At 43.6% G+C, this 15,538-nt stretch overlaps 2 protein-coding genes across 8 annotated transcripts in view; one reads left to right on the top strand and one right to left on the bottom strand.

Moving 5' to 3' along the window:
* The window catches only part of cacna2d4a (calcium channel, voltage-dependent, alpha 2/delta subunit 4a), a 33,303-nt gene that overhangs the window by 7,853 nt on the left and 9,912 nt on the right, over positions 1 to 15,538 (bottom strand). The window lies entirely within an intron of this gene.
* lrtm2a (leucine-rich repeats and transmembrane domains 2a) lies at positions 4,624 to 15,417 on the top strand. Of its 4 annotated transcripts, XM_049760706.2 has the most exons (8): positions 4,624 to 5,134; positions 5,213 to 5,272; positions 8,280 to 8,436; positions 11,379 to 11,599; positions 11,666 to 11,791; positions 12,031 to 12,119; positions 12,191 to 12,348; positions 13,270 to 15,417. In XM_049760706.2, exons 3-8 carry the CDS (start codon positions 8,376 to 8,378, stop codon positions 13,764 to 13,766), a joined length of 1,152 nt encoding a protein of 383 aa, XP_049616663.1. In that variant the 5' UTR covers positions 4,624 to 5,134; positions 5,213 to 5,272; positions 8,280 to 8,375; the 3' UTR covers positions 13,767 to 15,417. The 4 variants fall into 4 exon arrangements, with proteins under 4 accessions (XP_049616663.1, XP_049616662.1, XP_049616665.1 ...); XM_049760705.2 differs by having other exon boundaries at positions 4,624 to 5,272; XM_049760708.2 differs by having other exon boundaries at positions 4,626 to 5,272; positions 8,280 to 8,430.

Here is a 15,538-nt window from a genome sequence, read left to right on the forward strand (position 1 = left end):
TTTAATGTTATTCAATTATTCTATTAATCGGCATAATCGGTAGAATAATCGATTATAAAAATATTGGTGAATGCGTAAAAATACTTTTGTAATACACTTTCATGTAAAATTAAATTTCATCAAATTATTCGATTAATCGGCATCATCGGTAGAATAATTGATTATAAAAATATTCAGTAGTGACAGCCTTGCTAAGAATGTGCCTATGTTTGGAATTATTTTATGTGTATAAGATATAGCTTCTAAAAAGCTGACAAGTCAAGATTCCTCATCAACGAAAACCTGCAACCAAGACGTGTACCCAAAAATAGTTGCGTTGTTCAAGCACAGCCTTGGCTGACTTGTTCAATAAACTGATGTTGCCAGGCAACCCACACCAACCACTGGAAGCAGTTGTGGCAAACCAATACTCCGACTTTCAAACCCCTCTCGGGATGATGCATTGTTTTTATTCCGTGCTGTCGTTGCTCCCTCATTGACCCCTTCTCCAACTCCATTTTGTCACGAGCAGCCGGCTCAAGGCCGCCCGCCGTCACGCTAAAGGAAATCCCTCCCTGCCTTATGACGAACACGCAGCTTTTTTCGCAGCAGATCAACTGTGACCAAATTAATGAAAGTCTCCGAGTGGTAGAGTGAAAGAGGGATTTTGTGCATTTGAAATACATGATAATCCAGTAAATTCCGCCGCTTAATTCATCCGGCAGTGACAGCTCGTATGGCTGAGGAGAATCTTAAACCAGGATGTTTTTTTTTTTTTTTCCATCATCATCAGGGTCACAATATGTTCAACGCCACCCTCCCAAAAAAAAAAAAAAATAGTCCAGTAAGCATCGTAGATCATCACGCTATCTGACAGACTAAGCCATATAAAATGAGGGTTAAAAAAATTTGAATTGCAGCAAGTGCACTTAATCAGGGAACCATTTCTTATTTCACTGCACTATAAAAAACAACAACTTGGATTTGTGGGGCTAAAATGTAAAACTAACTATTAATGACATTTATGGCAAAGTAAGCACATTTGCTGAGTTGTTTTTCCTTATATTTTTAAGTTTAGGGGATAATTCAAGGGACAACAGTTCTGAACATAAAACTATTTAGTCAATTTTTTTTTAAATTGAATGAAATTTTGAGTGCACCAAACCTTTTTTATACATGGGCCGGAAATATGAACCCTAGATTGTATTTTAATGTATTTTTATTGTGTTATCCTTTTGTAGAACTGCAATGCATTATACCGAGAGATGCTTTGATTTTTTTTTTTCCCGGTAGGATTGAGAAAAACCTGTTCCGCGTCATGAATTAAGAATCCATTGATTCAAAGCGAAACCTGCGACGTCCATATTGACCCAAGGCCCATAAAAGTGACTTATCAGCGTGAGGCCGACTTCACAGATGATCGTAAAAAAAAAGCAGATGGAGGAAAGACCTTTCAAAGTCTTTCCAAAAATCATTGTCGTCCCAATACTTTTGTCCATATGCATGACGATAATGTCTCACCTAGGCTATGCAAATCTTACTTTGGCACCTTCTGTGTATGCCTCCTCCTTGCCAGACAAATAAAAGCAGCCAGGAAATATGGACGCATCCCACTTCTTCCCCGCGGAAGGCCAAATTAATCAAGCTCACCTCGTGTTATCATCCGGTGTTAGAAATCTTTCCCCTGTCGTCTTAATCAGGCAACAAAATATCGGACAAAACGCCCGGAGGCGGTCGGTTGAGCTTGCCAGATGCCGATATTTATGGAATTCATCTAACGTTTATCATCTTCGCCTGCCGTTATTTTCGTTTATGTGCTGTGTTTTTATCGCTCAGGCAACTCGTCTTTTTCGGACTATAAGGCTCATTTAAAATCTTGACGTTTCTCAAAAATCAAGCGCACACTTCATATTTAAGTGTCCAATTAAATTATTGAATTAAATTTGATTCAAAATTTATTGATTTAATTGCTGTACCTGCAATGTGCCGTAATGCAACTTATAACGTGTTAACGATGTTTCTTTACTTTTATACTCTTATTTCTTTTGTGTATGCTATTTTATGTCTGTACGGTGACCTTGAGTGCCTTGAAAGGCGCCTTATAAATAAAATGTATAAATTATTATTATTATTATTATTATTAAAACCTGGTGTGCCTTATCACCATGTGCTCCCTTATAACCCGATGCACCTTATTTATGGAAATTTCCCAAAAAGACCTGTTTACCGAAACTCGTCATATATTTCGGTCCGCCTTATAATTCGAAAAATACGGTAATCCAAGCGTGCCTGCAACAAAACATAATTGGGTCATTTCCTAAAGGTCTGGGGGCATTAATTGATTACTGAATCGATAGCTTTTAGTATTTATCTACTTCCCAAAATGATGGAATGGTAGCTTGTCTAGAGTTTTTCCCCAATTGAAGCTTTGAGGCAAATTACAAGCGATATGGTTTCCGAAATAAAGACTTTGGCATTGACCTCTTCGATTAGATAAGGTCATTGAGATAGCCGCCTATAAATAGAGGGTGGCTCAAAGAGCCGTGTAGTCACGGCTTGTGACACCTGCGGGTGATTGGGTGCCGCAGTCACGTCGGCGTGACAAAGTAAAGCGATCTCAATAGTCCTCGGCCCAGACGCCGAGTGGATAATAGCGAGCAGGTGAAAATCCGATCCAATTTTGAAAGGATGGATGTTGGGCGGAGGGGGCGGTGTGTTGGCAAAGTAGCCTAGCGGAGGGCACACAATGGAATACAACACATCCTATTTCGTCGCGGTTAAAATAGACGGAGGTTTTCCAAGAATACACGCTTGACCGATGACATTAGTGCCAACGCCCACACTTCATGTTCCGCTTGTTTGTTTATGTGTGTGCTGGCCCGATGACCAATGTGGTGTTTTCATGAGGCGTTGGCGCTGGAAACTGCTCGGGCGGATGGTTGCAAATAGAAACCAGGATAAAATTATGTAATCTTAATGTATGACTGTGAAATCGCCTCCTTCTAAATTCTTTGCTTTGGAATTTGTCTTTATCTATGGAGAAAAACGCAATAGAATATGTAAATTTTATTATTTAATAGGGTGTGCACACTTGTGCAAGCACATTATCTCAGTTGTTTGTTTTGAAAAGATTTTTTTACTTGTAATGATTTCTCTCAATTTTTGTCATTTCCAAAAATTAAGTATTTGAACAGGGTTGTGCAGACTCTTTACCGGTTTGTCCCAGTTATAAGAGGGTGTGCACACTTCTGCAAACACATTATTTCCACTATCATTTCTAAAAAGGATGTTATAAGTCACATTGGAACGACAATATTAGTTGATTTTTTTGTATCACAACAACAACAAAAAAATGACAACAGAAACTGGCAACTTAATGTGCATCACAAGTGTGCCGTCACACAGCGAGTCAAGTGATATGAAATTATTGACTTTTCCCCGCTCCAAGGCGACGCGCCATTACTCCAGCCCTTTAAAGATTGTCACGCCGCTCGTTCCGGGAAGGCCGTGTGTTACGGTGGCGCTTTAATAACGCTCGCCGCCTTGAAGCTGCCAGCCAGTGATGAACTACTCAAGGTCGCACCGGCTGCGGTAGCACGCTCACGCCTTTGCTGGCCTTCTCATCCGAAGGGAGACAAAACAAACTAACGGCGCTGTTAAGGACGCGTCTTCTTTACCTTTGCTGTGATTTAAGCACCGCCGAGAGTGCCAAATGATTCTCATGCTCATTAGAGGAATAATAAATGTGCCTCGTGTAAATCGGGAAAGAAGCAGCCAAGTGATTATATGCTGCGGGAGATACGATGTTTCCCTTTACAGCCTTGATTTTCTACCGTGAAGCAGGAAATACCATATTGGCAATCAAAAAATTAAGGGGATGATATAATGAGATATCACAAATTTCCTCAAATAGTAATCCTTAAACGCTCTGAGTGCCAAAGTTTTATATTTTATATGGGTGGAGAAGAGTATAAGCCAACTCAGGGAAAGTTTAAAAAAAAAAAAATGTGGTCAGCAAGTGCCAGCACAGGGTCTTGTTTAGATGAAATTAAAAAAATGCTTGAAAACATGACGGACCTCTGAAAATGTGCAACCTGGGATTGATCGAAGTGTTTAAATCTACTCCAAAGAAACAAAAAATGACAGAAATTATTTAAATTTCCAAGTAGACGTGACATAATGTACACACAAAGCACGCACACTACTAAATAGCAAAAATTGTCAGAAAAATCTTTTTTATTTTTTTACATTTTTGCTTCAAAATAGGCGATTTTTGTATTGGATCTTGCTGCGCATCCGAACATCTTGCAAATACCAAAACAAATGTTGGTTCCGATCTCCAGCCCCCATCACCACCATCGCACACACATACACAAACACACACACACACACAGTAGAAGTCAGTATTACGCCAGCTGCCAGAGGCAATAGAAGAAAAATAATGGGAGACGTGAGCAAGGAAAAAAAAAAGAAAAGAAAAGCCCATGTGGCCGAGAGGGAGATTCTCATCTTCACTTGAATCAGCTGATGAGCCCCCCCCTCCCCACAACCCCCCTCCTTGTGTCTCCCCTTCCGCTTTGGCTTTACGTTTCAACCCTCTTACTCCACGTCCAAGCCATCTGACTCACTCATCCTCTCTTGTGTCACCGTGGGAGAGCTGAGGGGCAGACAGAAGCGGCGTGTACACTTGCTATATTTGACAACACACACACACACACTCCTGACACACGCACGACTGCACAGGCATACGGAGACGAAGGGCGGAGGGAGGAAAAACAGCACACACACAATGTGTGTTGAGCGCAGGAATCAAAAACATAGCGGCACACGGGAGGGTGAGCGTGACGCCAGCACCTTCTCGTTCTGTCTGTGACACACACGCACACACATGCGGGCGAGCACACCATTCACTCTTCTCCAGCTCACACACACACACCTCAGATCCTCACGAGCCAGCAAGGAGGACGCCACCGGACGCGTCATTCAAACAAGGACTGGATGTGAAGACGAGGATTAAGCATCTCCATCCGCTCTTGCCTCCACAATATAAGACCCCCCCCCCCTCCACCACCAAGCGTTTTTGATACAAGCAGGGGATTGTCTCAAAACGTAAAGAAGGATTATTATTCTTTTTATCCTCATCGGGATTATCAACGTATGGATCTATGTTTCTTATAGCTTCTTCCATTTTGGATTTGTTCAAAATAAAAATAATAGGGATGTTTTTTTAAAGAGGGATGCGTGAAAGAGGAGATCAGTGACACTGGTGCGCGTTGAAATATTTAGTCGGAAGGTGAGTCTTTGCATGTTCATAAATAATGTCTTTAAAGATATTCTTTTAACACTGTTGCTAAAAAAATTAATAAAGTTTGCAAGGCATGTGATTGAGGGATTATTACAATGGCAACGTAAAAATAATTTAATAATGCTCACTTTTGTTTATTATTGCTGTGGCAATTTTGCAATATGAAAGGAACAAAATCGAATACCGCTGAAGTTAAATGCGATGACTTTTTATTGATTTTTTATCGCCCTCCTTCACAAGAGCTTCACACAAGTCTCTTAATTTAATCCTCATGTCATAAACCTAACACCTTCCTGGCAAAGAACCAAATGTCATGTGAGTAGCAGGTGCATACTAGCAATACGGTCTTTAATTTATCGCCAGAAAACTAATAAGTGTGAAATTGCCAAATTCAACACTTTGCGCCAAAAAAAGTTGTTCTAACGCGTCGGGACTTTGTTATGATATGCTGTGACGCAATTGCATACTTTTGACCTCTATTCATCAAGATTGGGTTCAGTTTGACCTTCGCTTTTTGTCACCATCAATGTGTGTGTGATCTGATCCCAACGCTATGCATGTATGTGTGTGTACGTTATGTGTGGGTTGAGACACGTGTGCATATTTTGCTTTGGCGCACTTGTCAACGCGCGCATGTCTGCATGTGTCAAGCTTATCGTCATGTATTTAGGCATTTGTTCATGTATGTGTGTGTGTGTGTGTGTGTCGTCTCCTGGGTAGAAAAAGGCATTAAAAATTGATTTAGCGACGGTTGGCTGCACAGCTCTGCTTTAGTTGCATGGGGAGAAAAACAAATTGGACTAAAATTTATATTATGGTGTAAATCACATCTCTTTACAATATTGTGAATGAAATAAACAAGATTAATTTAGAATGAGATTATTTTTTTGTTTCCTGTTTTTAAACTTGCTTACTGTGTAGTTGTTGCTTTGTTTTGTTTTGATATATTTATTTAATTCAATTTGTCACACGAGTATACCAATGAAGGAGCTCTTGTTAAAAATATACTTTGTCAACGTGTGGTTAAATCATTGGTTAAAGTAACTTGTGATTTAACTTAGTCACTTTCAAAAGCAAGTAATTAGTAGTAACGTTTCACTTTTGAAATTAAGTGTAGCGTATCTAATCGCTTCTTAGGGCTAAGTTTTACATTAGCTTAGCAATTGTCATAGCTTCATCTTCTCTTTGTCAGAATTATATTATTTGCCTCTAGGTTGTTGTGAATAAGAGACTTGAAGGTGCAAGCCAGCAACAGCTTATTGGTTAGCAAGCTAGCTTAGCAATAGTTCACGAGCAGCCATGAAAACAGAGAGGATGAGTGACGGGCAGGATGTCCAGCTCTATTGCAATTTTTACAATAAAGCAGGCATAATCAAAAAGCCTCGTAGCTGGTCTTATCCTAAAATAGTTTACCGACAAAATCTGTCAAGCGCCATTGTTAGTCAAAGTCGCACCTGCCAATGCCCTGATGACCAGGCGGAATATAATTTGCTGGCAAATGGGGCGGAAACCGCACTGGCGATCTAAAACGATTAGTCACGCACGTCATGTTGGCCTGTAGTGAAAAGATGAAGTACCTTTGGAAACGTAATCAATTTGGCAAGAGAGGGCAAAGATGGGCTAATATTTACCGTTTCCTTCAAGCCACACAATCTTTTTTTCTCTTAAAAAAAACACAAAGGCAGTACATGGTGCTATAAATCCAAGAGTGGACAGGAAGTGGCATGAACGGCATGTGCAGAGGAGTAGCAAGTAAAGACGAGAGGACATAAGACCAGTTAGGGGTCGGGATGAGGCGTCATTTGATTCCCCGCCTCGACGGCGACCGCTCGGCCTGGCAGTGTGTGGGAGCGACATGGGCTGCAGATCAATTTGATGTATAAAAAAAAAAAAAATCTTTCTGAGAATAGCTTAATGCGATGCCAAAACATTTAAGGGACCTCTGCTTTTTAGATTGCATCCTAGCTAAGATGCTAAATAGCAACAATTTAATGAGAAACAGAATTGATCCGAATATCAATACCCACCTTGGCATTGATCGATATTAGTGACATAGTTTAATTTCTTTGCTGTGGTTCATCAATACAGGTGATCATCTGTTAAATTGTTATTATTGTTATTTACATTTCGGTAATTGCATTTATACTGCGATTCAAAAAGTCAGATTTCCCAGAGGAGGATGTCGGCTAATGTGACTTTTTAGATCACATTCAGGGGAGGAGTCGACAATAACGTCTGTCAACCACATCAGGATCCGCCTCGTCCGTTAAATCAGTGTGCATCTGATCATTTGGCTGGGCTACTTAAAATGCAAATTCCCATAATCACTCGACACGGATCCTCACGCAGACCTCAATTCGTGCCACCGAGTGAACGAGAGAGAGAAAGAGGGGGTGAAAAAAACACGTCTAATTATTGCACTACAGCCTAATCTGATGAGTGCCGTTATTTCACACGCAGCTAATTGGCTTCGGATGACACTCTGGTGAAAAGGGGCCGTCTCGTAGCATCGCGCCAACGTCACCCAAAACGATTCCCATGTGCTACTCAAGTAGCAAGAAAGTTATTTTCGATCACTTGGGTATAACTCGATACCTGTTTTTTTTTAATAAATGCCATTTGTGCTCTTCTATCGCCATCCCTAGTCACTGTTTTGGTTCATATTCTTCGTCCATTTTAGCCATTCGTTCATTTTATTTACCGTTCACACTTTGTGGCAGACGAACATGGTGGGAATCGAATCCCAGTGATATTTTAGCTGCCTCCAAATATAACTTAATCAGATGAACAGATGACTTGGGGGTTGTTTGACACCATCATCTGTGATTCGGCTTTAAAAGACGGGTATGGTGAATGACATGGGTGAGTTTGCTGTTGTCAGTTCAGGTTAGCGGCAGGCTATTAACTGGCTAACCAGACATGTTAAGTACAAGTATATTTTGTCACCATCTCATCAATAAAATGATTGAAAGTGACTTTAATGTCTTTTTTTCAGGTGATTGAACTATTTGCAGTCGCCGCCCCTGTGGAGGCTGCAAGCATGGCCGCTTGACGCCTCCCGCTGCCATCGCCACCGGGGAAGTCGCACGTCATGCCCCCCCACCACTACTCCCCAGGGGGCGTAGGCCTGCCCCCGTCAGGATTCGGTCAGTGTAAGAAACTCTGTTCTCGTTCTGATTGATCCCATCTATTATACTCCCAATGATACATGTGGTACAGTCTGTTTTGACAGCTGCTAATGTTAGCATGCTCGGCATACTTGCGCGCGCACATGCACACGGATAGACAAAGGATAAGGGCATTGAATATACTGTGGCCGTGAGCGCAATCCTTTCATGAAATGCCACTCCACAGTGTGTAAGTCTCTAGACGCCAAAAAGCAAGGAGAAAATGGCCGAAAGGTTGTTTCTTCTTTTGGTATCATTCTCCACTATTTCGATGACAAAACATTTGTAGGACAATTTTTAGCTAGCCTGTTTTTACAAGAATTTAGTGAGAGACAAAAGCTAAGGTGTTGTATTAACTAGGAAACACTTTTTGGACGAGTGCCTCAACCATGCAATTAAGTCGCTGGCAAGACTGTAACACTGAGATTATTGCCTTGCCAAAACTCACTCTCGCTCAATTCAATATCCTTTATTGGCGGGTGTGGGTTCGGAGCTTGTCTACTTTTGACTCTCTTAGGATCATGCTTTTTATGTAAGTCAAAGCTTTAAGTGAAAACTGACATTAGGAGAATGTGAAAGTTCAAGTAGGGAAGGATAATCATCCAAATCCAATATCAACAAGCCAGTTAGCATCTCAATCTAGCTATCATCCAGCTAGCAAGTTAGCTTGCATCTGAAACTACCCGAGGACGCTCCAGGCTAGTTACTATCATTGAGCTAACACGCTAGTTAGCATCTTAAACTACCAGTCAGATATCACCCAGTTGACAAGCTAGTTAGCATCTGAAGCTAGCTGAGGGAGCTAAGGAGTTAGCCAACACCCAGCTAAAAGCTAAAGTGGGCTGAGATGTGACAAAATAAAATATTGTCGGAAACGGCCATTTTTATGATGCAGTTTTACTTATGAATTGGTGTGCTAAACAAGACTGCCTCATCTCGACTGAAGAGTCAAGAGGCATGTAACGCAACATGGCACCATTTGAAAGTCAGGAAGAAGAGGAATAATTAATAAAAGAGGATTTGAGAGCAATCCTAATCCATTCCCCTCTCATCCCAGTGTCAGCAAGTGCAGCCTAAACCTCCACACCTTGTTTAGCCTTATCTGTGTTGTTTGTATTTGTGTGATGCTATGACACGTGTGTGAGTAAGCGATGATTCCAGAGCTCTGGCAAAGAGATGATGCGGGTTAAACGGTGGTGCTCTTGACGTGAGCTGCAAACTTGTCTCACGGCGCCTTTCTCACTTGTCCTAAGCATCAGTTGACGGTACCTTGGTTGCTACGGCAACACGGCGTTACCTTGTCAGAGTTGAAATAATGTGGTGGAGCAGCTGTGGGAGCCTAATAGTATTTCATTTGCATGCGCGTGCCGCTTCGTGTTTCATACCTTTCAAGATAAGGGTGTAAAAAAAAAAAGAAGGAATACACAAACACACTAGCTGGCTGTTGTCCATATGTTGAATAAATGATGCTTCTGTTTACAGAGCGGATCAGACAGCCCTTGACAAATTACACAGGCACAGCAGCTTGAGAATGAAGCGGAAAAATAGTGTGCTATGAAAATATTTTCCTGGATGTCACAACATTTCATCAGCGAACCATCATTGATGAAAATGGCTGCCGTTTCATGTTCCGTTTGAATACATAGAGTTGCCAGAAGCTCAGCCGTGAATTTCGGCTTGTAAAAACGTCAACGCAGCTAAAATCTCGGGTGTTTGATTACCATTCCATAGGGTTAAATTAAACCAATCAAACCCGCATTTGACAAGTTGCTGGGCATTTATGATGACAGACAGACTGCTAGTTAATTAAGGACTTCAGATAAGAGACAGCTGGTGGAGCTCCTTATCGGAAAACAGCTCGGCCTCCGGGTAACGTCCGACCGGATGACATCATCGACGGGTCCGGTGTCCTCTAGGGCCCACCCGCGGGATATTACATGTCAGACAGCTGCGTTGTCAAGGTGATGCGGACAAACATTCTTGTGTTGACATCACAACTGGATAGCAGGAAGTAGCAAATCAAACATCGGTTCAGGGAGACTCATGGTATCCATGATGGACGATTGGGGGACAGAGACTGAAAGGCCCGTGGCTTAAAACGAGGATGCCGGGAAAGGCCCTTTATAAGCAAAGCAGAGGATTTGCAGCAGCTAAAATAAGACAAAACAACCACCACCACCACCTCCTCCTCTTCCTCCTCCATGCGAGCAGCTCAAACCTCTCATAAATGTTGAAAGTTAGGGAGGGAGAGTGGGAGGGAGCAACACGAGGAGAAGAAGCCAGGGAGGGAGGAATAGTTGGATGGCGTGGAAAAATATCCTCGCGAAGACACGATTTGCGCGTGATTTGACGTGCATCCCAAACAGAACCGTCTCCTCCGCCTCTCCGTTACGTAACGGCGCTCATATACCTCTGTCATCTTAAATCTCCTGCAACGGTTTTAACCTGCAACGGCAAATTCAAAGCTACTGCACGGCAGAAATCCTCCTAAGACCCCCCCCCCCCCCCCCCTCCGGAAGAATATCAGCAAAACTGTTAATCTCTCTTGTCGTTCATTTGTGAAGTCAAGTGATCTTTGGAAAATTGGATTCACATTCTGTACAGTTCATGGTCAGGTTGTGTCTGGTGTCTGAGTAACCGATGGTATCTCCAGATATGTGACGATACAGAACTTTATCCGTATAATGTACGAACAAATGACTAGCGCCCCTGAGAAATAAATGCTAACTCTACTAATGAATTCTGCTGTCGGGCAGTTTAAAAAGTGCAACGTCTGTGTCTGGAGTCGCTTTCTTGAGATCACACTTTGTCAGCACTCGACATTCACGCGTCGGGCATATGGACCCAAATAAACACAAACATTGGAAAAAGGCGTAAACAGAAAGGATCGCCCTCACATTCTGGGTTTTCTTGATTCTTCCCTCCAGTCTTCCTCTGCCTGCTGGTGGTGCTGCTCCGACCAGCTTGTTCCTGCCCTCCCCCATGTCTCTGCTCCTCAGATGGCCTGCTGGTGGACTGCGGGGGCCGAGGACTCTCCACCCCGCCTCCCGTGCACCTCCTCCCCGCGGGGAGTCGCTCGCTCCTGCTGGCTAACAACAAGCTAGCCTCGCTGGGAGCGTCGGCATTCGCTAACCTCTCCTCTCTGGAGGTTTGTGCAGTTCACCGTTGTGAGGTCATTTCAAGGCACATCTGACATTGTTGTGTCACATTACAGGAGGTGGATCTCTCAAACAACTACCTTGACAATTTACCGGCCGGATTATTCAGGGACATGAGCAATCTGACCAAACTGAGCCTGCACAACAACTCTCTAACAGGAATGGACAGAGATCTCTTTCAGGTACGAACGACACACCTCACACAATATACAAATTGACCATATAAGGAAATCCATCCAAGTTTTGGCATCAGCCCAGGCACTAATTTCCGGAATCTACCAGTATAGCCGAGCATGACTTTACTTAGGACAGACAAAGCTATCATCAATCACCCGTTGACATTTGGCATTCCCGGAAGCGACAATCATTGATCCGAAACTGGACTGCCAAAGTAAATCTGCTGGTCCTGCTGTTCTTACAGGGTTTGGGGGGTCTCCAGAGTCTCGATCTTTCACTCAATGGCCTGGCATCAATTCCTCTGGGGCTCTTGGATGAGGTACAAGGTCTCAGGTAAACAAACATCCGGGCGAAGACACGGTTGTCAGTTCCTGTTTATTGATTTCGAAATATTCCTGGTGTAGATGGTTGTCCTTGGCTGGTAACAGACTTCGCGGCTTGGAGAGGGCAGCATTTGAGCCACTCGCCCACCTCCAACACCTGGAACTAGGACACAACCCTTGGGAATGTGATTGCAACCTGCGGGAGTTCAAACACTGGATGGAGTGGTTATTATATCGAGGTGAGCGTCTGATTGATGTCATAGCCGTTCCGAGCAGGGTGTTTGTGATTGGCAATGATGAGGTGCAAGGAAATCATCCCCGTGCGGATGCACATTTTATTCCCGCCTCCCATGTGCTGTGTCGATGCATCAAGGGAAGCGCAGCTGATCCCGTGGTCTCTCCTCATGTGTGAAAATCTGCATTCACCTCAGTGCCTCAGGCCTCGGCTGCTTCCCTAATGAAGCAACATCTCCATTATTCTCGCTCCAGTCCGCTCTGCTCTGGCTCAGTCTGGCCATATTGCAGCGTTTGGCAAAGAGACATCTTGAGATTGACAGAGCACATTGCCGTTGCCAATAAATTCAACCTGTTGGCATGTTTTCAGAAAGAGGGTCCTTTCTAAGAGTCATCTCCGCAAGTCCATGGCCTCCTGGATTAGACTCAATCGTGTTGGACCATACCCTGGAGGTCCGGTATCCCTTATCTATTAGATGTTTTCCTCCTCTAAAACATTTCAAATGATCATTTTCCAGCTCCCGCAGAGCTTACTGATCATTGGAACGAGGTGAGTTGGAGGAGGGGAACATCTAATACATGCAGGATACCAGACCTCAAGAATCAGAGTTTGACACCTGTGCCCTAAATTCGCAGCTTGCCTAGGAAATGAGTCACTCCAAGTTTTTTCTTCCGCGTACAAGAGAGAGCTAAACAGGACATGCCATCTCGTGAATTATACAGTGGAAGGCCTCAGTTGAGTCTATCTCCAAGTTAGTGTCGAGGGCGCGTGTGTGATGTATGACTCATTCCGGTGTCGGTATACCACCCCCCATTTGTCTTCGCTTGCTGTCTTGTCCTCTTACTCTCAATTAACCGGCTTCACAGGCACGAGGTATTTCCTTAATGACCCTCCTCTTGTCCCCCTGTCGTTTTCTCTCCTTCAGGCGGAAAGGTGGATGCGATGGAGTGCACGCTACCCAAAGACCTGCGGGGGCGAGACATCCGCGGCGTTCCAGTAGAAATGTTCAACTACTGCCTCCAGCTCGAGGACGAGAACGGAGGCGGTGACGGATCCCGAGGAGGTCCGCCCTGCAGCAGGGGGGTTCTTAACCCCAGCGGGGCACCGTCAATTTCTGGCGGTGATGACTCCTCTTCAAACACAGGAGGAGGAGCCGGGGGCGGTGGAGAGGCCCCGGCAGATTGCGTACGAGCTCGCTACCGCCCCGTGAGCGTGCGTCGCGCCATCGGCACGGTGGTGATCGCCGGGGTGGTGTGCGGGATCGTTTGCATTATGATGGTGGCGGCGGCCGCGTACGGGTGCATCTACGCCTCGCTGATGGCCAAATACCAGAGAGAGCTGAAGAAGAGGCAGCCGCTCATGGGAGACGGCGAGGCGGACGCGGACGATCGAGAAGAGAAACAAATCTCCTCTGTGGCGTAGGGGAGCCACGGACAAGAGGTTTCGTTAGGCTAAGGGCTCAAAGAGGAGAACGGGTTTGAAAAAGAAAACAATGATCACCACCTTCAACTCTCCAAACATCACCAACTTTACTTCTTTCAAAGCCTTCCTCCTCGCCTTTATTTTTTTATCCTTTCATCTCGCCTACGACCCACCTACTGATGCTGTTGGGCTTCTGAACTTAGCACCAGAGAGAACAAGAAGGTTTCATCTAATGTGCATCTATCAAGTCACCGAAGAGCAGATCTTATAATTTTCAGGGACTCTTGAGTGTGCTTATGATCCGACCAATGTTCACATACAAGACAATACTATGGGCTATATATCTGCTCTTTCAAGACTCGAAAACCTGGTCCAGACAAGTCCTCACAGAAGGGGTAATCTAGTTAGCCAATACTTGTAATGCAAAGTCTCAGAACTAAACACCAGGACCAGATTTCAGTTTCTTTCTGGTCCGTCTCAGGTGTCCATATTGTTGGCCGTTTATCCCGGGAAGCCTCAAATGTTCTTAATATTTCTCAAACCACGCATCTCATAATCCCGGCAAGCTCCATCGACAGACTTCAGAACTTTCCAGCACTTTATCGCCCTAATCTGTTACCCGCAATGGTTTCCCTTTCCTTGCCTTTTTTTATAAAACCATCCTACCCGGAGGGATTAGCGCTAACAAGGGATTAAACTAAAAGATGCTGCTATTCCCCCCCCCCCCCCCCCCCTCCCACACACACACACACACTCTCCCCCAAGCCTTTATCTCTCCAACCATCTTTCCATCCAGTTGCTATAAATGGAAAGTCCTCCTGAAAGATTTCCATATGGTTTCTTTCCTCACAATTATCCGTAATATGCGATGAAGGCTTGCATCAGCCTGCTTTGAACACGCCACTGCCAAAGAAAATTTGATTTGCATTCCGGCTGAGTAAAAATAAACTTTCATTGCATATTCCTCTATTAAAAACAATCCCCTCCTTGTGTAAATTGGCCTGAAAGAAACCTATAATTAAAGTGTGTATGACGCAGATAAATATTATAATCGTCCAGCACTAGCTAGGCTAATATAGCTAGCTATATCTATAGCTATATCTAGCTAGCTAGAATTAGCCAGTATGGTGTCCCAGCCTGAATTGTGACCCTTCCAAAAAGATTCCAAATCCACAATATTTGTTTTTTTGTTGTGCTTATAACGCTTGTATGTTTTGTTTGGAGTATCACTGTAATGTTTGTTCATTAGTCGTCATTTTATCGGGCTGTGTCGAGTTCCTACAAAAGACAAGAGTTCGCCATACATGTAAAATAGTGTAAATGTCATATTGGCGATCTTTTCAAAACTAAGGCGAAACGCTGTCTGCCAAAGTCGGAACTTTACACTTCCCGGCCTGCAGGTGTCGTGCTGTTAGTAGCTAAGTATCTTAGCTAGCTGAATCCTGTTCTTATAACCCGTGTGTGTGTACAGAATAATAAAATATAGTTTGCTACTAACAACATAATGACTGAAGGGCCTCCGAAGTATACTGGCCAGAATTTGGTGGTGTGTTGTGTGTGTTATGACGATGATTGTGTTTTAGGCAATGGCGATAACGAAGAATTTCCTAGTACATATGCATTGACGGAAATAAAAACATATCACACTCTATTCCAAGGCGTGACTAAACCACCATTGTGTCTATTTATGCTCAATTTGAGCACACACGCACTATTTCCAGCAAAGGGTCAAATCATCTAATCAACTAAAATGGAGTAAACATACACACAGG

The sequence above is a fragment of the Syngnathus scovelli genome, chromosome 22 (genome assembly GCF_024217435.2).
Source record: "Syngnathus scovelli strain Florida chromosome 22, RoL_Ssco_1.2, whole genome shotgun sequence".
NCBI lineage: Eukaryota > Metazoa > Chordata > Actinopteri > Syngnathiformes > Syngnathidae > Syngnathus > Syngnathus scovelli.